The sequence below is a fragment of the Mustelus asterias genome, chromosome 25 (assembly GCF_964213995.1).
Source record: "Mustelus asterias chromosome 25, sMusAst1.hap1.1, whole genome shotgun sequence".
In the NCBI taxonomy this organism is placed as follows: domain Eukaryota; kingdom Metazoa; phylum Chordata; class Chondrichthyes; order Carcharhiniformes; family Triakidae; genus Mustelus; species Mustelus asterias.
This window is the reverse complement of record NC_135825.1, coordinates 55,041,894-55,063,556: the sequence shown is the minus strand read 5'-3', so window position 1 is coordinate 55,063,556 and position 21,663 is coordinate 55,041,894. Positions and strand designations below refer to the sequence as shown.

Sequence of the window (21,663 nt, the reverse complement as noted above, 5' to 3'; positions counted from 1 at the left end):
CTTTGCTATGATCTGGAATAAGGTGCCTGAATGGTTGGTGGAAACAGGATTTGAAGGGGAATTGGATAAATACTTGAAGTATTTTTTTTGCAGTGTTATGGGGAAAGAACAGAGACTACTCAGGTAGTTTTTTCAAAGAACTGGCTCAGACACAATGGCCCAAGTGGCCTCCTTCTGTGCTGAATTATTCCATGATTTTATGATCTATAAACACCCTCTGTCAGCGAGTTGTGGATTGCGCTGTAAGAGAAAACGCAGCAAAAGAGCTGGATCTACGAGGGTCAGTAAAGTGAGAGAAAGGTACAAAGGCCCCCACCAGCTGACCAGTTGAGCTGTGTGAATAGGATCCCAGATGGAAGCACTTAGCCACCCCATATCCAGGCCATAATAAATACTTCAGCGGCCCTCAGTCGACACTTACGTGTGTGTGTAAGTGTTTATTCCAAAGAATATTGCAGCAACTTGAGTTTAAAGACACCAGCACAGCCGAGCACAGACACAGCTGCTGAGAGGCTGGTGACAGAGTCTGTGCTCCCTCGCCCTCTGCCACCAGTTTAACCAGGTTTTTAATACAGCCAAACAAGGGCTAAAGATTCTCCAAAATGAACACCAAAGAGTGCCCAATTTAACCCCCATTGCCAAACATCAGTCCAAAGTCACTGATCTTTTAATGAGATTTTCTTTGAGCTAGAATCCCTACAGTGCAGAAAGAGGCCATTTGGCCCATCGAGTCTGCACCGACCACAATCCCACCCAGGCCCTATCCCCAAAATCCCATGCATTTACCCTAGCTAGTTCCCCTGACACTAAGAGGCAATTCAGCATGGCCAATCCATCTAACCCGCACATCTTTGTACTGTGGGAGGAAACCGGAGCACCCGGAGGAAACCCACGCAGACACGGGAAGAATCTGCAGACTCCATACAGTCACCCAAGTCGGGATTCATTAGAACATAAGAACTAGGAGCAGGAGTAGGCCATCTGATCTCTCGAGCCTGCTCCGCCATTCAATAAGATCATGTCTGATCTTTTTGTGGACTCAGCTCCACTTACCCGCCCACTCACCATAACCCTTAATTCCTTTACTGTTCAAAAATTTATCTATCCTTGCCTTCAAAACCTTCAAACCCAGGTCTCCGGCGTTCTGAGGCAGCAGTGCTAACCAAATGCCAAACATATTCCTTTTCTTTTGACACTGAAGAATAGGTTGTCGTCCCATCTTTATCCCTGGATTCTTTCAGTCATATACACTTCCTTAACTACTATGTATTTCCACGGAAGAATCCATTCTTTACTCTCCTCTTCCTGATCCCCAAACTTCTTACCTATTCAACACAATCTGCTGAATACGTGAATATTGAAATGTGCAAATGGCTAAACTCTTTGGTCAATTGTTAGCTCTATAAGCTTCGAGCTGTCTCCACGATGATCATTCAAACCCCAAACTCTACCTGTTACAGTCGCCGGTTAATAATTGAATGTTGTTCCATCTGGAAGACTTTGGCCGGAATTTTAACACCACACTCACCCCGGAATCGGAACGGGCGCGGCTCGCAGAACAGAATTCTCCGTTAGCCTCGAACGGGATTTTACAAGCCTCGCCTGAGTGAGGTCGTAAAATACCAGCCAAGGAGTCTGAAGGAGCTCGAAAACCACAATGCCAATAATAATCCAGCTGTCTTGAAAAATATTCTACTTTGCTCAGTACATAAAGATATGCATTTATACAGCATCTTTTACAACCTCAAAGTGTCATAGAACATAGAACATTACAGCGCAGTACAGGCCCTTCGGCCCTCGATGTTGCGCCGACCAGTGGTACCAATCTAAAGCCCCTCTAATCTACACTATTCCAATATCATCCATATGTTTATCCAATAACCACTTGAACGCTCTCAACGTTGACGAGTCCACCACTGTTACAGGCAGGGCATTCCACGCCCTTACTACTCTCTGAGTAAAGAACCTACCTCTGTCCTATATCTCTCACCCCTCAATTTAAAGCTATGTCCCCTCGTGCTAGCCAACACCATCCGAGGAAAAAGGCTCTCACTATCCACCCTATCTATCATACAACCAGCTAAGTATTTTGATAGTCACTGGCGTATTGTCGAAATGGTAGCAGCCAGGGTGAGCAGGGAAAACTCACTAAACAGCAATCCGATAACGACCAGGTAATCGATGACATTGGTTTTGGAATAAATGTTGGCTAAGGTACTGGGGAGAAATCCTACACTCGTTACTGACATAGCGTTATGGATCTTTTCTGTCCACTTGAGGGGGTTCCAATGATAGGAGCTGCTTGAATTCTTCAGAAACAATAAGACTTGAACACTGAAGCAAAAATATATAGATGCTAAAAATCTGAACTAAGTGCGGAAAACGCCGGGAATACTCAGCAGGTCAGGCAGCATCTGTGGAGAAAGAGAAAAAGCTAACACTTCAGATCAATGACCTTTCACTGGAACTGACCAGTAAATTAAAATCACAAAATCCAATTGCCACAATTGGAGCCACCTCCCATCCATTGACTCTGTCTACACTTCCCGCTGCCTCAGCAAAGCAGCCGGCATAATTAAGGACCCCACGCACTCCGGACATTCTCTCTTCCACCTTCTTCCTTCGGGAAAAAGATACAAAAGTCTGAGGTCACATACCAACCGACTCAAGAACAGCTTCTTCCCTGCTGCTGTCAGACTTTTGAATGGACTTACCTTGCATTAAGTTGATCTTTCTCTGCACCCTAGCTATGACTGTAACACTACATTCTGCACTCTCTCGTTTCCTTCTCTATGAATGGTATGTTTTGTCTGTATAGTGCGCAAGAAACAATACTTTTCACTGTATGTTAATAATGTGACAATAATAAATCAAATCAAATCAAAAATCATTATGGGAAAGAGCTTTGAAATACTTGATAAAGAATGAAGATGGTTCGAACTGGCTTTGGACTTTTTCAGCGACACTGAGATGGAAAAAGAACAGTTTTCAACCTACGTTCTTGAGACTTGAGGCTCTGTATATTTGTGTGGCACAGTGGTTAGCACAGCTGCCTCACAGCGCCAGGGACCTGAGTTCAATTCCGGCCTTGGGTGACTGTGTGGAATTTGTACATTCTCCCTGTGTCTGTGTGGGTTTCCTCCAGTTTCCTCCCACAGTCCACATACGTGGAGGTTAGGTTGATTGGCCATGCTAAAATTGTCCCTTAGTGTCAGGGGGATTTGCAGGGTAAATACGTGGGGTTGTGGGGATAGGGCCTGGGTGGGATTGTTGTCAGTACAGACTCAATGGGCTGAATGGCCTCCTTCTGCGCTGTAGGAATTCTAGGATTCTATGACTGGGTGGATCAATGGGTTTCTAAAATCCTCCCAGCAATGGGCCCAGAATGAATCAAGTCGGGTTTCAGTCACCTCAGCTACCACCTTCATTTTTCTCAGAGCCAAAATGTATCATAAAATAGTGACGTCGGGTACTTACGGGCAGCACCCACCATCATGAGCTGGATTCGAACCCTAGTCTGAGGTTAGATCAGTGACTCGAACAGGCATGTTCAGATATGTTCCCATCAGCTCTTGTATCTTTACATCCCCCTTCCCCCAATCCCTATTCTTCATTCACCACCCCAATGCCTGGAATTGGTGGCATATTTAACAGAGAACCTACAGCACTAAGATATCCAGCCATATCAACATCAGCCTCCTCCCACTTTGCTTCAATTTAAAGTTTATTTATTAGTGTCACAAGTAGGCTTACATTAACACTGCAATGAAGTTACTGTGAAAATCCCCTCGTCGCCACACTCCAGCGCCTGTTCGGGTACACTGAGGGAGAACTTAGCATGCACCCAACTAGCATGTCTTTCGGACTGTGGGAGGAAAACCGGGCCACCCGGAGGAAACCCATGCAGACACGGGGCGAACATGTGGATTCCACACAGACAGTGACCCAAGCCGGAATCGAACCTGCATCGCTGGCGTTGTGAGGATGCAGTGCTAACCACTGTGCCACCTCACTTGATTTCACCCTATCAACACATCCTTCCATTTCTGTCTCCCTCGGATATTTATCTACTTTCCCCTCTAATTTATTCTCGATTTCTCAGTTCAACATTCTAACCACTCTCTGAGTAAAAATGTTTCTCCTGAATCCCTTGTTGGATTTATTGGGAACTATGTAATATGTATAATTCACAGTTATAGTCTACCCCACAAATGGCAACACCATGGCTGGAATTCTCCACAGTAAGAGTTTTAACAACACCAGGTTAAAGTCCAACAGGTTTATTTGGTAGCAAATGCAGCTTTCGGAGTGCTGCTCCGCTCCGAAAGCTAATGGCATTTGCTACCAAATAAACCTGTTGGACTTTAACCTGGTGTTGTTAGACTTCTTACTGTGTTTATCCCAGTCCAACGCCGGCATCTCCACATCATGGAATTCTCCAGCCATTCATCCCCCCGCTGCGCTGCTACAAGCCTTGATGGGGAATTTGGCGCCCATTCAAATCTCCGTTCAATGCAGCAGGACCAGAGAATCTCACTGGCATGGACGGCCAGAGAATTCCAGCCCTTGATTATATACATGTATATATATGTCGCATGAGGAAGAGTTGAGGACTCTGGGTCTGTAAGCGTTGGAGTTTAGAAGGATGAGGGGGGGTTCTTGTTGAAACATACAGGATACTGCGAGGCCTGGATAGAGTGGATGTGGAGAGGATGTTTCCACTAGTACAAAAAACTAGAACCAGAGGGCGCAACCTCAGGCTAAAGGGACGATCCTTTAAAACAGAGATGAGGAGGAATTTCTTCAGCCAGAGAGTGGTGAATCTGTGGAATTCTTTGCTGCAGAAGGCTGTGGAGGCCAGGTCATTGAGTGTCTTTAAGACAGAGATAGATAGGTTCTTGATTAATCAGGAGATCAGGGGTTATGGGGAAAAGGCAGGAGAATGGGGATGAGAAAAATATCAGCCACGATTGAATGGCGGAGCAGACTCGATGGGCCGAGTGGCCTAATTCTGCTCCTATGTCGTGTGGTCTTACATCATAGAATCCCATAGAATCCCTTCAGTGCAGAAGGAGGCCATTCGGCCCATCAAATCTGCACCGACCACAATCCCACCCAGGCCCTATCCCCATAACCTACTTATTTACCCGACTTACCTCTGACACTCAGGGGCAATTTAGCATGACCAGTCAACCTGACCCGCACACCTTTGGAGTGCATACATGCAAGATGCTCCCTATCCATCATCAATACTAACTATTCATCCCCAGACGTGACTATTTCCCACAAATTATTTGTCCCCGCTGCTGGGCGAAGTCACAATCCGTTTGGCACCTTCTCTTTTATCGTAGGCCTGGACTTGAATCTGTCTTCAGCTTTGATCCATGGCAGCAAGTACTGCGTGTCTCTCAATGACCTTTCACACTCCAAATGAATAAGCATTTCTGCTTGCAAGTACCTTAAACTGAACCATTGTGTTAAAAAAGACCCGCTGCTCATTCCTCTCATTGAGGAACAGGCTACCGACACGTTACAGGCTGCCATTCCCCCGCGTGCTCATGTGCTGTGGCCGCATGGGGGCAGAGAATTGCGGGGGAGGGGCCATAGCGTGTTTAGAGCCGGGGAACCTGATGCACTCTCAATCAAGCAAAGACTAGTTTGTATGCAAGAACAAATAGGCTTTTATTCGCAGAAGACTTGGGGCACACCCATGCCGATGAACTGGTCCGGCGACTGAAGCAGGGGGGTTGGGAGCAGACCTTTATACCTGGACCAGGGGGGGAGGAGTCTCAGGCAGGGCCGGCAGGGGCATGCCCAGGCATGTCACACACGCACACAGGCAATGAGCTTAACAGTGGTTTACCACAGAACCCCTCCTCACTTTGGGATTCTCCCAGCTCCTGCGCCCCGATGTATTCTGGTTCACGCCCAGACAGGGTGTGAACCAGATTCGCATATTTAAATAATCGTTTAAATAGGAGGGTTGTTTTGGAGCCGAATACTCCTGTCTCCTGCAAATCCCTGACCCTCAGGGGCAGCGGGACCCCAGCGCTGGAGACCACCAGTAATGGACACATGCGGGGGGGGGGGGGGGGGGTGGGGCTGGAGGACATTGAAACCCCCTGGGTGGTCAGGAACATGGCTGAGCAGTGCCACCCAGCAACCTGGCAGTGCCAACCAGGGTGCGAGAGTGGCATGGACAACGGGATCCCGCTGCCCCTGAGGGGTGCCTGAAGGGCGTGGGGCCATAGGCAGTTTCATCCTGGGATTTCGCTCACTTGGGGGGCAGGGGGGCAATTCCCCGATGCCAGGGGGAATGGAAGAGGGGGTGGTGAGGGGGCCACCCTTATGCCTGTGTGAGGCCGGGGAGGGGTGGGGTGGGGGGGTGGTTGGTAATCTAGACATTTAGTGATTGGGGTGGGGGGAGGAAGTTACCCCTCTGGGGTCAGGGGTTGGGAGCGTGCTCCATGTCTGTGGGCACTTGCGATATCTGTGGGTGGGAAGGGGAGGGCCTTCAACTTAACTTTGAGTTTAGAGGGAGCGGAACCGCCCTTTCTGGTGTCTTTGACTCTCCTCCACCAGTGAGAATCTCCACAGGCTCTGAAACCACCCAGCGGGAATCTGATCGCTTTTCCCGCTGGGGCAACACTTCGAAAAGATTTGGGTGAATTGCACCAATAATGGCGGGATGTTTCGGCTGTGCTCGCCCCAAAACTGGAAAACCTCGCCCGAGATCACCATGGTCACCTGCTATGATTCCTGTGGCGGGCGGGAAGGGAAAATTGCCCCCATAGGGTTTAATCTCATAGAATCCCTGCAGTGCAGAAGGAGGCCATTCGGCCCATTGAGTCTGCACCGACCACAATCCCACCCAGGCCCTACCCCCGTAACCCCACATATTTACCCTGCCAATCCCCTGACACTACAGTCAATTTAGCATTGGGCAATCCACCTAACCCACACATCTTTGGACTGAGGGAGGAACCAGAGCAAACCCACGCCGACATGGGGGGACTGTGCAAACTCCACACAATGACCCGAGGCCGGAATTGAACCCGGGTCCCTGGCGCTGTGAGGCAGCAGTGCTAACCACTGCGCCGCCCATTCCTTCAGTAATGTACAGGTTAATATATTGGTGTAAAAGTCAGTTTAACTAGTTTCACAACTGCATTAAAATAGAATGCAAAAACACTGGAGTGATTTAAATAGGGAAAACCCTTGGAGGTTTATACGACCGGTGTTTAAATAGCTAATTAAAGTTGCAGACTGCCGGACAGAAAAGTGTAAAGGTATCTCCACTTAACGGCTGCACTGCAGCAAAAGAGTGTTTATAAGTAAAACAGCTTGTCCTTGATAGGAATTTAATACCATGGCAATTAACAGCAAGGCAAATCCAAATGTCAAACTTGCTCCTGAATTGAGATCATAGAACCCTGCCCTCAATATAGTGGCAGCTAATCATTTGGAAACCGTAATCAGAAGCTCAGTATTTTTATTAACTTCCAAAAATGAAAAGAAATATAATGTTCCCACATTCTGTGCTGCCACTATGCAGTCATTGTACAGGTGGCTTTTATAGTACCATATAAATCATCCACAGCTTCCCAGAACTTATTACAAGAGGCTGTAAAAAGCATTAGGAATTTGAGGTTTCATTAAAACATAAGGCTCTATTCATTTAGTGTCACTATATTTTACATATAATGGGCAGTCCAAACAGCTGAAGGTGCAAAGATGCTGACGCTCTCAACTTTCTGGGGCAGTGGCGAAGGACAGAGCCAATTGCATCTCTACAAGACACCCACTCCGTCTGAATCGGCTCCCTTCACTGCTTCAACTGGAACCCACAGGTTCACTGTTTCAGTGGTATGTAATGGCTACCAGAGCTAAGGGCAGCACAGTAGCACAGTGGTTAGCACTGCTGCCTCACAGCGCCAGGGACGTAAGAACATAAGAACTAGGAGCAGGAGTCGGCCATCTGGCCCCTCGGGCTTGCTCCGCCATTCAATAAGATCATGGCTGACCTTTTCGGGACCCGGGTTCGATTCCCGGCTTGGGTTGTAACACTGACTGTGTGGAGTCTGCACATTCTCCCTGTATCGGCGTGGGTTTCCTCCGGGTGCTCCGGTTTCCTCCCACAGTCCGAAAGATCTGCTGGTTAGGTGGATTGGCCGTGCTAAATTCTCCCTCAGTGTACCCAAACAGTGCTGGAATGTAGCGACTGGGGGATTTTCACAGTAACTTAATTGCAGTGTTAATGTAAGCCTACTTGTGACACTAATAAATAAACCTTTCCTGACAAACTTCCATTTTGCCACAATTAAATGTGTTAAAGTCTGTGGGCGGCGGAATTTTCCGGCCATTCCTGCCGGTGGGATTTTCCAGTCCCGCTGCAGTGAAGGAAGATTTGGCTAGGCACCAAATTCTCCATTCTCGCTGCAGCAGCAGCAGGACGTGAACGGACGGTGAGATTGCGCCTTGTGTTTGATTCTGGCATTTAGGACAACTTCAATTGGAAGTTTCTGCAAATTTGACATTTGAATAATAAAATGTTGGGGGGGGGTGGTGGGGAGTTCTTTAAAACCTATCTCTTTATCAACACATGGATTCAGTGTATCAACTTTCCACTGCTGGAACCCACAGTTTATTCCGTGATGTTACAACATGATGGCTCACTTGTGACTTGAGAAGGTTTCGATTCGAATCAGCTGGGCAGTCCTCAGAGGCTGACGGGGATTTTGCCTGTTATCACAGGAGAGTGGATTCAATTTGTGAGGATTATTGTGGACCTCTGGTACTGACACAATGGGCCAAATGGCCTCCCTCTGTGCTGTAACGATTCTGTAACTCAGAAGGTAATCAAAATGTCCTAACAAGAGGAAAGACAGTCAGGAAAGAATGGGGGGGGGGTACCCATGATCCCTTTAGTCCCGAGGAGCTAAATCTAATTTCTTGAAATCACATGTTTTGGCCTCAACTACTTTCTGTGGCAGTGAATTCCACACATTCACCACCCTCTGGGTGAAGAAATTTCTCCTCACCTCAGTTCTAAAAGGTTTACCCCCTTATCCTCAAACTATGACTCCTAGTTCTGGACTCCCCCCACCATTGGGAACGTTCTTTCTGAATCTACCCTGTCTAATCCTGTTAGAATTTTATAAGTTTCTATGTGATCACCTCTCACTATTTTGAAGAAGATCCAAGAAGTACAAATGCAGAAGGGATTAAGAGTATGGGATAGAGATGATCGAAATCACTGCAAGCAAAGTGAGCAGGAAGAGCACTGTACGAGGAGCGCAAAGGAGGCCAGAATCCGCAATGGAGAAGGCACTAGGAGCAGGAGTCGGCCATCTGGCCCCTCAAGCCTGCTCTACCATTCAATAAGATCATGGCTGATCTTTTCGTGGACTCAGCTCCACTTACCCGCCCGCTCACCATAACCTTTAATTCCTTTACTGTTCAAAAATTTATCTGTTCTTGCCTTAAAAACATTCAATGAAGTAGCCTCAACTGCTTGAATCACTGCAGTTCAGAAGGAGGCCATTTGGCCCATCGAGTCTGCACCAACCACAATCCCACCCAGGTCTTACCCCCATAATCCCACATACTTTACCCTGCTAGTCCCTCGAACACCACGGGGCAATTTAGCATGTCCAATCAACCTAACTCGCACATCTCTGGACTGTGGGAGGAAGCTGGAGCACCCGGAGAAAACCCACGCAGACATGGGGTGAATGTGCAGACTCCGCACAGACAGTGCTGGAATTGAACCCGGGTCCCTGGAGCTGTGAGGCAGCAGTGCTGACCACTGTGCCACCGTGCCGCCCAATGAGAGATGGAGGAGTGAATCTGTGAGAGGCTTGTGGATGAAGATGAGGATTTTGACTTTGATGCATTGAGAAATGGGAATCCCAGTGGAGGTGAGCGAGGACAGCGACGGGGAGTGAGGCGTGGCCTGCAATAGGATACACGTTTATGAAGAGTACAACCTGGAAGAGTGGCGAGGAGAATACTCGAGTAAACAAAGTAAATCGGGAAGAATCATTGCAGCAGCAACGGCAGCAAGGCAAGTGTGCAGATGGACAATGTTTTGGAAGTTTTGGAAACATGCAGTTTGGTCAAGATGTGCAGCTTGAAGCTCACCCAAGGGTGAAATCAAACCCCACGTCAGCCTGGGTTTGAATTAGAGGTCAGAGGTCGGAGGAAGCTAGCTGGGGCTAGAGCATGACAATGGCTCCAGACTCACTGATAGGTTGAAGCAAGGATGAACCCGGCTGACATATAGATGTCGTACGGAGGGGAAACAAACACTTCTCACTTTGCTCTGTCCTGCAGCTGGAAACTCTCTTTGGTTTTGCGGGGTATCTGCACCAGAATGCAGCTGAAGAGGGTACAAAAATGTAAATTATTGTGCGTGAAAATAGGCATCAAAGGGTTCTGCACATTCCATTTACCTCATGTAAGTCAGGAATAGATGGCCCCATGAACACCAGGCATTACTGATCCTCAACTACCACTTTGGTGCTTGTACAATGAAGGTTGCTACCGCTAAGGAACAGCTTTATATTCTGTATAGAAAATAGTTGAGCTACTGCTCTCCTGTGCTCAGAGATACAGGAGTCTTCAATCCTGTGCCAACCACTTTTTTGTGACACGTCTTATTCAGAATCATAGAATAGAATCCCAACTGTGTACAAGCTCGGCACAACATCGTGGGCCAAAGGGCCTGTTCTGTGCTGTACTGTTCTATGTTCGAGTGTAGAAGAGGCCATTCGGCCCATCAAGTCTGCACCAACTCTCTGACAGAGTATCTAACCCAGGCCCTCTCCTCCACCCTATCCCCGTAACCCCACACATTTCCTATGGCTAATCCATCCGACCTAAACATCTCGGGACACTAAGGGGCAATTTGGCATGACTAATCCACCTAACCTGCACACCTTTGGACTGTAGGAGAAAACCGGAGCACCCGGAGGAAACCCACGCAGACACGGGGAGAATGTGCAAACTCCACGCAGACAGTCACCTGAGGCTGGAATTGAACCTGGGTCCCCGGTGCTGTGTGGCAGCAGTGCTAACCACTGTGCCACCATGATGCCCAAATGAAGGGAAGCAGTCACAAATAAGCCCCTTGACAGCGACTGAAGAGATTTGCCTGACTCATTCCCGATCCACTAAACAACTGGTTCCCTACCTAAGAGCAAGGATCAACCGACAAGTATGACTGTTCAAGCTCATGATGTGGAGATGCTGGCATTGGACTGGGGCAAACACAGTAAGAGTTTTAACAACACCAGGTTAAAGTCCAACAGGTTTATTTGGTAGCAAATGCCATGAGCTTTCGGAGCAGCGCTCCAAAAGCTCATGGCATTTGCTACCAAATAAACCTGTTGGACTTTAACCTGGTGTTGTTAAAACTCTTACTGTGTTAAGCTCAAACAGAGAGAGGAGCCACTCAGTCAGAACAGCACAACCTTCCGTTTGCCACAAGCTCACAGCTCCCTCCTGTTCGTCCCACTCACTGCTCACTCCAGGGAAAACTACACTGATGCCTAGGCTCCTGTTTGGGTTGTGGCCAAGTCAGCTATAAAGTCAGTAAGCACATATTGAAAGGACTTGTTAAGTTTAAGTAGGTGATAGGGAGTACAAAATGAAAACTTGTTGGCTGCTGCCTTGTTAAAATAGAACTCCAAATATTAATATTCATCGGTAGTTCACAGCTGTAAAAATTCACTCCTCTGTAAAAATGCATGAAGTAATTTTTGAACAATTCTGAGGAAATCTGTCTGGTTAACTTTGTTTCTCGCTCCATCGATGCAATGCCGACTGTTTTTAAATTTTTATTTCAGATTTTGATAGTGTTTTAATTTTATCTCCTATTGTTGATTTTTCTTCTGCGTGGCCACCATTTTACCCGTTCCTTTAGAATGTCTGGTGCCTTAAGGTCCCAAAGACCCCGGAATTTTGTTCCTATCCTGCTTGTGTCAGATAGTGTGCCGGGATCACTTAGGTATGTGCAGGAAGGTGGGATTAGAAAGGGCACCTGAGTGTCCTCGGGCTGGCATGGACAAGATGGGCCAAACGGCCTCCTTCTGTGCTGTAATTTTTCTACGGTTCCATGGTAAGGCCCAATGGAAGTTGGGTGTCTGGATTACGATACCTGTGGCGATTAAACTCAGTGTGTTCCAGCTATATTGATGCTGGACAGACAACGCATGCAGAGAAAAATCGGAGTTTATGGTGAGAATTTTACATTAACCCCAAGACGGGTTTGTAAGATTACATGGATGGGATTCCCTTCGAATGGTTCCCTCCCGCCCCAACCCCTAATTGCGATAACCTGGTTATGATTTCACACTGCGTTGGTCCACAGACAGGAAGCCCACTTTGCCCCAATTAAGGCTCTTCATGGCCACTTCAGGACCTTTTCACCCCAGGCTCAATTTTTAGGTTGAGGAGCAGATGTCAGTTCAGGAGGGGGAAGGCTCAGGCGGGAAGGGTGTGTCGCTCCATCAGGAACCCTATTCTGTCTTGAAGCACCCTCCCCTTAAGGCCCAGTGACCTCCAGACCACCCTCCCTCTTGGTCTATCCCCCAAGAGCCTGATTTCCCCCCCCCCCCCCCCGACCCTTCACAATCTCTCAGACCTTTACTACCCTCCCCACCCTCGGACCTCTGCCACTTACGTGTCATCTGGGTCCAGGGCTTCATTCCACGCAGCTTCCTGCAGTACCTGTTCTGGCCACTACAGCACTGTGCCTGGAGGGACTGGGGAGCTACTGGTCAATCATAAGAACATAAGAAAAATGAGCAGGAGTAGGCCATCTAGCCCCTCGAGCCTGCCCCGCCATTCAATAAGATCATGGCTGATCTGAAGTGGATCAGTTCCACTTACCCGCCTGATCCCTATAACCCCTAATTCCCTTACCGATCAGGAATCCATCTATCCGTGATTTAAACATATTCAACGAGGTAGTCTCCACCACTTCAGAGAATTCCAGAGATTCACCACCCTCTGAGAGAAGAAGTTCCTCCTCAACTCCGTCCTAAACTGGCCCCCCTTTATTTTGAGGCTGTGCCCTCTAGTTCTAGTTTCCTTTCTAAGTGGAAAGAATCTCTCCACCTCTACCCTATCCAGCCCTTTCATTATCTTAGAGGTCTCTATAAGGTCCCCCCTCAGCCTTCTAAATTCCAACGAATACAAACCCAATCTGCTCAGTCTCTCCTCATAATCAACACCCCTCATCTCTGGTATCAACCTGGTGAACCTTCTCTGCACTCCCTCCAAGGCCAATATATCCTTCCGCAAATAAGGGGACCAATACTGCACACAGTATTCCAGCTGCGGCCTCACCAATGCCCTGTACAGATGCAGCAAGACATCTCTGCTTTTATATTCTATCCCCCTTGCGATATAGGCCAACATCCCATTTGCCTTCTTGATCACCTGTTGCACCTGCAGACTGGGTTTTTGAGCCTCATGCACAAGGACCCCCAGGTCCCTCTGCACAGCAGCATGTTGTAATTTCTTTCCATTTAGATAATAATCCAATTTGCTATTATTTCCTCCAAAGTGAATAACCTCGCATTTGTCAACGTTATACTCCATCTGCCAGATCCTCGCCCACTCACTCAGCCTGTCCAAATCTCTCTGCAGACCTTCTCCGCCCTCCACACGATTCACTTTTCCACTTATCTTTGTGTCGTCTGCAAACTTTGTTACCCTACACTCAGTCCCCTCCTCCAGATCGTCTATATAAATGGTAAATAGTTGAGGCCCCAGTACCGATCCCTGCGGCACGCCACTAGTTACCATCTGCCAACCAGAAAAGCACCCATTTATTCCGACTCTCTGCTTCCCCAATCCCCAATCCACGCTAACACCCTACCCCCAACTCCGTGTGACCCAATCTTCTTCAGCAACCTTTTGTGAGGCACCTTATCAAACGCCTTTTGGAAATCCAAAAACACCGCATCCACCGGTTCCCCTCCGTCAACCGCACTAGTCACATCTTCATAAAAATCCAACAAGTTCGTCAAGCACGACTTTCCCCTCATGAATCCATGCTGCGTCGGTTTAATCGAACCATTCTTATCCAGATGGCCTGCTATTTCTTCTTTAATGATGGATTCCAGCATTTTCCCAACTACAGACGTTAAGCTAACCGGCCTGTAGTTACCCGCCTTTTGTCTATTTGTCAGTTTGTTAGCGAGGGCGGAATTTCTGCCTCAAGCCAATCAACGTTTGTCAGAGTATAATATGGCACCAGGGCTGCTGGAGTTGATGGAGCAGCAGGGTGGCACAGTGGCACAGTGGTTAGCACTGCTACCTCACAGTGCAAGGGACCCGGATTCAATTCCAGCCTTGGGTGACTGTGTGGAGTTTGCACATTCTCCCCATGTCTGTGTGGGTTTCCTCCCACAGTCCAAAGATATGGAGATTAGATGGATTGGCTGTGCTAAATTGCCCCTTAGTGTCCCATAACGTATAGGTTAAATGGATTGGCCATGAGAAATGTGCAGAGTTGTGGGGATAGGACCTGGGTAAGAAGGGCTGTTGCAGATGGGTTGGTGCAGACTTGATGGGCTGAATGGCCTCCTCGGGCACTGTAGGGATTCTATGATTCTTTGGATGTTGGAGGCACTATAAAAGCAAGCTTTTGATTTCTTATAAACTGATGATCTCTTGTAAATATCTAACAATGATCTGATGTGAAGATAATCAAAAATAGCTTTCCCATTTTCCAATCCGCCGGAAGAATTTATGAATGAAGCATTAACCAGAATGTGATTCTTATAAATGCTTGTGAGCACCTTCTGCATTTCTAGCACTTATGATTTACAGTCTCTCCAGTTTTTCATAGAATCCCAACAGTGCAGAAGGAGGCCATTCAGCCCATCGAGCCTGCACCGACCACAATCCCACCCAGGCCCTATCCCCATGTATTTACCCTAGCTAGTCCCCCTGACACCAAGGGACAGTTTTATCATGGCCAATCCATCTAACCCACACACCTTTTGGATTGTGAGAGGATACCAGAGCACCCAGAGGAAACCGTGCAGACTCCACACAGGCAGTGGCCCAAGCCGGGAATCGAACCCAGGACCCTGGCACTGTGAGGCAGCAGCGCTAACCACTGTGTCACCCTGCCACCCTTTGGATAAACATCCTTCCAAATCTACATGTGATCTTTCCAAGTGGCTGCCAGTAAATGAAGGATCACCTCACAGCAGCAGATATTACCTAGAATTGTACAGAAATTACAGCAGAAACAGGCCATTCGGCCCAACTGACTTATGCCAGTAATGTAGGCAGGAAATGGTGGAAATAGTCAGCAGGTCTGGCGGCATCTATAGAGAGAGGTAAAGCATCAGTTTGATAACCTTTTATCACAGTGGGAAAAAGGAAGAAAGTGTTTTAAGAAAGTAAAGAGGCGGGGAAGCAGAGCGGGGGAGGAAGAGAATGAAAGGGAAGACAGATGATTGGGTGCAAGACTGGAGAGATTAAACAACAAAAGAGTGGATGGGGCAAGGCGAGAGGGTAAGGGGACACGTGAAGAAACAAAAGATGTGGCGAAAGGAGTTGCTAATGGGGAAAATGCAGAATCATTACTAACATCCAACTGACACCCAAAAATAAAAAGACACCAAAGGTGGGAGCGGCAGTTAGACTCCAAAATTGTTAAACTGAATGCTTTGTCCGGAAGGTTGTAAAGTGCTTCATCGAAAGATGAGGTACTATTCCAGGTGTTTGAGCTGAATTTCACTGGAACGGTGGAGGAAGATGAGGACAGAGAGGCCAGAGCGGGGGAAAGGTGGATAATTAGAATGACAGCAGACTGGAACATCAACGTCATGCCTGCAGACTGAACGGAGACATTCCACAAAGCAATCACCCAGGCTGAGTTTGGTCTCCTAAGGGGATTGCATTGTGAACAGTGAATACCCTACTGTGTGCTGGGATGACGCGATGGCACAGTGGTTAGCACTGCTGCCTCACAGCGCCACGGACCTGGGTTCAGTTCCTGACTTGGATCGCTGTCTGTGTGGAGTTTGCATGTTCTCCCCATGTCTGCGTGGGTTTCCTCCAGGTACTCCAGCTCCCTCCCACCTTCTGAAAGACGTGCTGGTTAGGTGCATTGACCTGAACAAGTGCTGGACTGTGGGAAATTTCATAGTAACTTCGTTGCAGTATTAATGTCAGCCTTACTTGTGACTAATAAATAAACTTTAACTTTACTTTAAATTGAAAGGAGGACAAGTGAATTGGTTTTACCTTGGGTAGTGAAAAAGGATGAGGTTTCAGGGCAGTTGTAGCATCTCCTGTGTTTAAATGACCTCTCTGCCCCTGGTGTAAACTTGAGATGATGTGGAGATGCCGGCGTTGGACTGGGGTAAACACAGTAAGAAGTCTCACAACACCAGGTTAAAGCCCAACAGGTTTATTTGGTAGCATGAGCCACTGGCTTGTGCTACCAAATAAACCTGTTGGATATTAACCTGGTGTTGTGAGACTTCTTACTGTGTAAACTTGAGAAACAACGCCTTGTCTTCTGACTAGACACTTGACAGCCTTTTGGACCCAACATGGAGTTCAAAAATTTCAGATTGTAACCTCTGCTCCCATTCTTTTATTGGTCTCATTTTGGATTGAGCTATTGGTGCTGATTCTGCATTTTCCCATTAACAACTCCTTTGGTCACATCTTTTCTTCACTCGTCCCGTGAACATCTCCATTTTGCCTTGTACAATAACCTCTATTGTCGTTCAATCTCTCCTGTCTCCCACCTTATCACAGACCCTCCCTTTTCATCTCCTCCTTCTGCACTTGTTTCAAACTTCTCATATAGAACCATAGAATAGTCACAACCAAGAAGGAGGCCATTTGGCCCAATGTGTTTATGCTAACCCTCTGAAGGTCAGAAAGGGCATCTCTGACTTTCTCAGTTCAGGTGAAAGATCACCGACTTGAAATGTGGGGATGAAGTTTGCCGCTAGTGTGTTCCTCCTGATGTTAGGATGAATTCTGGGTCAAGAACCTTGAGGTGGCTATGGAGGGATGTTGGAGGTGATTTACCTGGAGGTGGCCAATTAATGATCTGCCTCTGGCAGTCCCATCCAGTTAGGGATGGCGGCTGCATTCAGCATTGGGCAGTCCAATCAGCACAGCTTACAGTGTTAGCGATGGCCAATCATCGCTGAACGTGGTGGAGGCTACCTCGTTGAATATGTTTAAGTCACGGATAGATGAATTTCTGATCGGTAAGGGAATTAGGGGTTATAGGGATCAGGTGGGTAAGTGGAACTGATCCACTTCAGATCAGCCATGATCTTATTGAATGGCGGGGCAGGTTCGAGGGGCTAGATGGCCTACTCCTGCTCCTATTTCTTATGTTCTTATCAGCAGCAGCAACATGGAGGCACTGTTAGTGAGCGGGAAACAGCTGCCAAAGCAGCAAAGACAAGCATTAGCGAAGGCCTCAGTCTATATGAAGTGACTGCTGCCTGGGGATATATCTCCTTTTGGGAACGACTCTTTAGAAATAGATTCAAGCTCTCCGGGTCACAGCTTGGACCTGCTGCTGAAAAACCGCCCCCCCATCCGTTTTCGGAATCCGAACACAGAATGAGGCCTGTCCATCCCAGGGAAAAATCCTCCTGAGGTGGGGAAAACTGTGACAAGTGCCTCATTATCAGCTTTGACTGGCTTTCCACCGCTGATTGCCGTCAAACCTGCCAGTCTGTCTCTAAGAAAGGTGCAGGGGAGTGGGGACACAACAGGGAGCTGACCCTGTTTCCAAATTTCGTCGGCTCCAAAAGCATCTTTGTGCAATCATAGAATCCTACAGTGCAGAAGGAGGCCATTCGGCCCATCGAGCCTGCACTGACCACAATCCCACCCAGGCCCTATCCCCGTAACCCCACGTATTTACCCTACTAATTCCCCTGACACTAAGGGGCAATTTAACATGGCCAATCTGCCTAACCCGCACATCTTTTGTAGGCCTGGGAAAATTCGACCGATTAACTCTGTCTCCACAGATGCAGCCGAATTGAATAAGTATTTCCTCAATGTTCTGTTTATATTTCAGACTTCCAGCATCCTGCTACACTTTGCTTTGGTTTTTGATAGTGTTTACACTCCACATAAGCCCCCTCATGTTCTGTTAGTTTAATGAGGAGATATTGTTCTAATCTCCTGTTTGAAGAGTTTTCAGGTGATACGCTCAGCAAATGATGAACTAATCACATTTAAAAGATCCAATATTTTGTTAGCATCCGGCATATTATTTATAACTGAATTTCGAATTGTAAAACCACTTCAAAAGACAGGCTGATCAAGAGGCTCTCGCCGATAAACTAGCAATATTAAAGCCAGTATAGGAAGATGTACAGGCGTTTCATATCCTAACACGGTCTTATTAGTAATCCACCTAACTAACTTCTGTTTGCTAAGGTGTGAACAGCTCAAAGGAACGACCAGGAGGACACAATCCGACACAAATATGAACTGATGTTTGGTGTTTGCTTCCTCCAACAGAGCAAGTTGTAAAGTAACCTCACAGACCGACTGACATCACTGTCTATGGGGCAGCACAGTGGTTAGCACTGCTGCCTCACAGCGAGAGGGACCCGGGTTCGATTCCCGGCTTGGGTCACTGTCTGTGTGGAGTTTGCACGTTCTCCCCGTCTCTGCGTGAGTTTCCTCCGGGTGCTCCGATTTCCTCCCAAAAGGATGTGCTAGTTAGGGTGCATTGGCCATGCTAAATTCTCCCTCAGTGTACCCGAACAGGTGCCGGAGTGTGGCAACTGGGGGATTTTCACAGTAACTTTATTGCAGTGTTAATATAAGCCTACTTGTGGCACTAATAAATAAACTTTTGACTTGATGTCAGAGGAAGTTCACAAATAATTACTGTTCTGAGATAACTGGACAACACTTTGGCCAATTGACCCAGCACTGAAAGCAGACAACCACTCCTGTAAGATGTAGCAAATCCATCATTTGGATGAACTCCATAGGATACACAGACATTATATTAAACCTGATACAACATGGCCAATTTCAAGTGGAATAACGGACATTTTAAAGACAGTATTATTTTAAAAGGTTACATTTAAGCAAAATGGCTGCGAACCAGACATCAGAATATACAACACCGCCAGACCATCCAAGGAGGGGGCCATGAGTCGTGGCGAAGCTTTCTGACAAGATTATGCAGAGGGGTGTCGATAGCCCTGACCAAGTACAGGAGAGAGAATGGAAATGGTAACGAGTTTTACCCCAGCTATATAGGATAATGCCTCCACTGATGGGAAAACATTTCGCAGTTCCAGGAAACCACCTTGGGACACTTAGCAGCCCATCAGATACCTCCTAAAACAGTTTGGGCTCTTTGTCATTGAAACTGATCAGATCAGTTTCACCCTGTAAGCACTTTGCACCCCACTGTTCTGTAACTGACCGATGGGAGGAGTCAGCCAATTTTAATTAAGGGAACTGCCTTTTAAAAATGATCGAACTCTGGTCTGGAAGGGACAGGAGAGATGGTTGACCTTACAGCAGTTAACTCGGAAAGGAGTTCTGTGAAGTTCGGGGCAGGAGAGTTGTGTAAAGTCAAAAAGGAGTGAATTCAGGTGTCCAGCCAGACAACTACTTTGTGGCAGAGGAAAGAACAAGGAAGATCCAGCAGCAAGGACTATTGCTTTTAAAACGATCCGAGGAGTGGTGATATATTCTCTCAGCCTTCAGACACCCCTCAATTAGGTAAAGGTTAAGGAGGGGTCTAGGATTCTTCTTGTTTTTGTGTAAGAATTTACATTGTGCCGTTAGAGCTTTCCTTCCACAGCATAGTATTGTAGTGTCTGTGTTTTATTGACTGAGTTTGGTTGGAGTTATCCTTGAATAAATTATTTTTAAATTAACTTTGACGAGTCTCTCTCATTGTCCATTTTGGTGAGTCACTAAAAAGCCAGAACATAAATCCGGGGTACAGAACCGTTAAGAGGCCGAGCGCTTCGAAACTGCTCACTCAAGGGGGTCTACTGGTCAGGAATAAACAGTGGTTTTCTCCCTCTCTCTTGTGAAGCTGTCCCAGTGTGGCACTTCTGGGTTGTATTTTACTGCCTCGAAGAAAGAGAGACACGCGGTCGTAGATGGCATCCACGGTAACTCATGTGGCATAAGGGTGAGCTCACTGGTCAGGAACGAACAGTGAGTCTTTCTCCCTCTCTCTTGTGAAGGTGTCCCAGCCTGACACTTCCGGCTTGTGGTTTGAACACCTACAGGAGAGAGACGCCCACAGTTATCAGTAGCATCCGAGACCAGTCTATGTGGAGTAGAAGGACCTTTTCACTCCCGCAGTTAGACTGAAGAGCTGGCAGATTCTTTGGAAGGGATCAGTTCTGTGAATAGGGGGCTATGAGAAAAGAGGAGATAATGCCAATGTAAAATTAGGCAAAACCACGACAATGTGTCTTTAATCCGATGACACTTGCACTAAAATGGAGTCTGACCTTCAGGCCTCAGGATGCACGTGTGCTGGTTGTCACTGAGGAAGAATCCTTCCCGGCATCGACACTCGTAGCTCCCCATCATATTGACGCAGATCTGCTGGCACCCACCATTGCTATCTCCACATTCATCCACATCTGGTGAAAGAGAATACAGAAACACCATTAACCAAAAACTAAGCATGATCCTTATTCCGCTGTACTGCAGATGAAGCTGGTCTCACATGAACCTTCCACTTTCAATCCCTGGGAATGGGAATGGAAGGCAGAGAAATAGCCCTCAGAAAAAGGACAGTAAACCCCCCCCACTCACCCCTTACAGATCGAAAATCAGACACTTGCAAAGATAGAGGCACTTCCACTGTTTCTCCCTCCCCCGACCGTTATTAGATACTGTGGGAAGGAATAACAATTGGTTTGCTTTGCAACAAAATGTCTTAACCATGAAACAAGTACCAGCTGTTTCTCCACATGGAGTGCTCGAATTCTCAGCCTTTCAGTGAAGGGTTCACGTACTTTACCAGCGGGGAACGAACACCAGTGACAAGAACTGGAGGTTCACCTCCAGCGCCTGACACACATCTTCAATGGTCAACTCAACAAACACTGGCAGAAATATTGGCAGAGACCCAGGAACTGAGAAATCTAAAGATAGATTAAAAATACAGCTGTAAAATTGGGGAGATTAATGACCCAGCAACATTCCCAACAGGAATTCATTCTGTCAGAGGCGAGTCAAATCCACCTGATCCATTCTGGTCAAATATATGCCTTCAAATAAAGTGACAAGTTGCAGTTTAGTATCAAATGATTCTGAATTTATTTAATTACTTGTTGCATCAAATTATTTCAACGTAAACACACATTAGAAGATAATAGAGCCAATGTTTTGAGTCTGGATAAGACCATAAGACACAGGAGCAGAATTAGGCCATTCGGCCCATCGAGTCTGCTCCGCCATTCAATCATGGCTGATTTTTTTCTCATCCCCATTCTCCTGCCTTTCCCCATAATCACTGATCTCCTTATTAATCAAGAACATTTCTATCTCTGTCTTAAAGACACTCAATGACCCGGCCTCCACAGCCTTCTGCGGCAAAGAGTTCCACAGATTCACCAATCTCTGGCTGAAGAAATTCCTCCTCATCTC

The 21,663-nt window shown here is 47.1% G+C and overlaps 1 protein-coding gene across 1 annotated transcript in view; it reads right to left on the bottom strand.

Moving 5' to 3' along the window:
• LOC144479192 (signal peptide, CUB and EGF-like domain-containing protein 3) overlaps positions 1 to 21,663 on the bottom strand; it is a 399,824-nt gene that overhangs the window by 203,323 nt on the left and 174,838 nt on the right. The window contains exon 4 of the mRNA XM_078197827.1: positions 20,517 to 20,651. Within this exon, the coding sequence (XP_078053953.1) occupies positions 20,517 to 20,651 (135 nt within the window). The remainder of the gene's footprint in view (positions 1 to 20,516; positions 20,652 to 21,663) is intronic.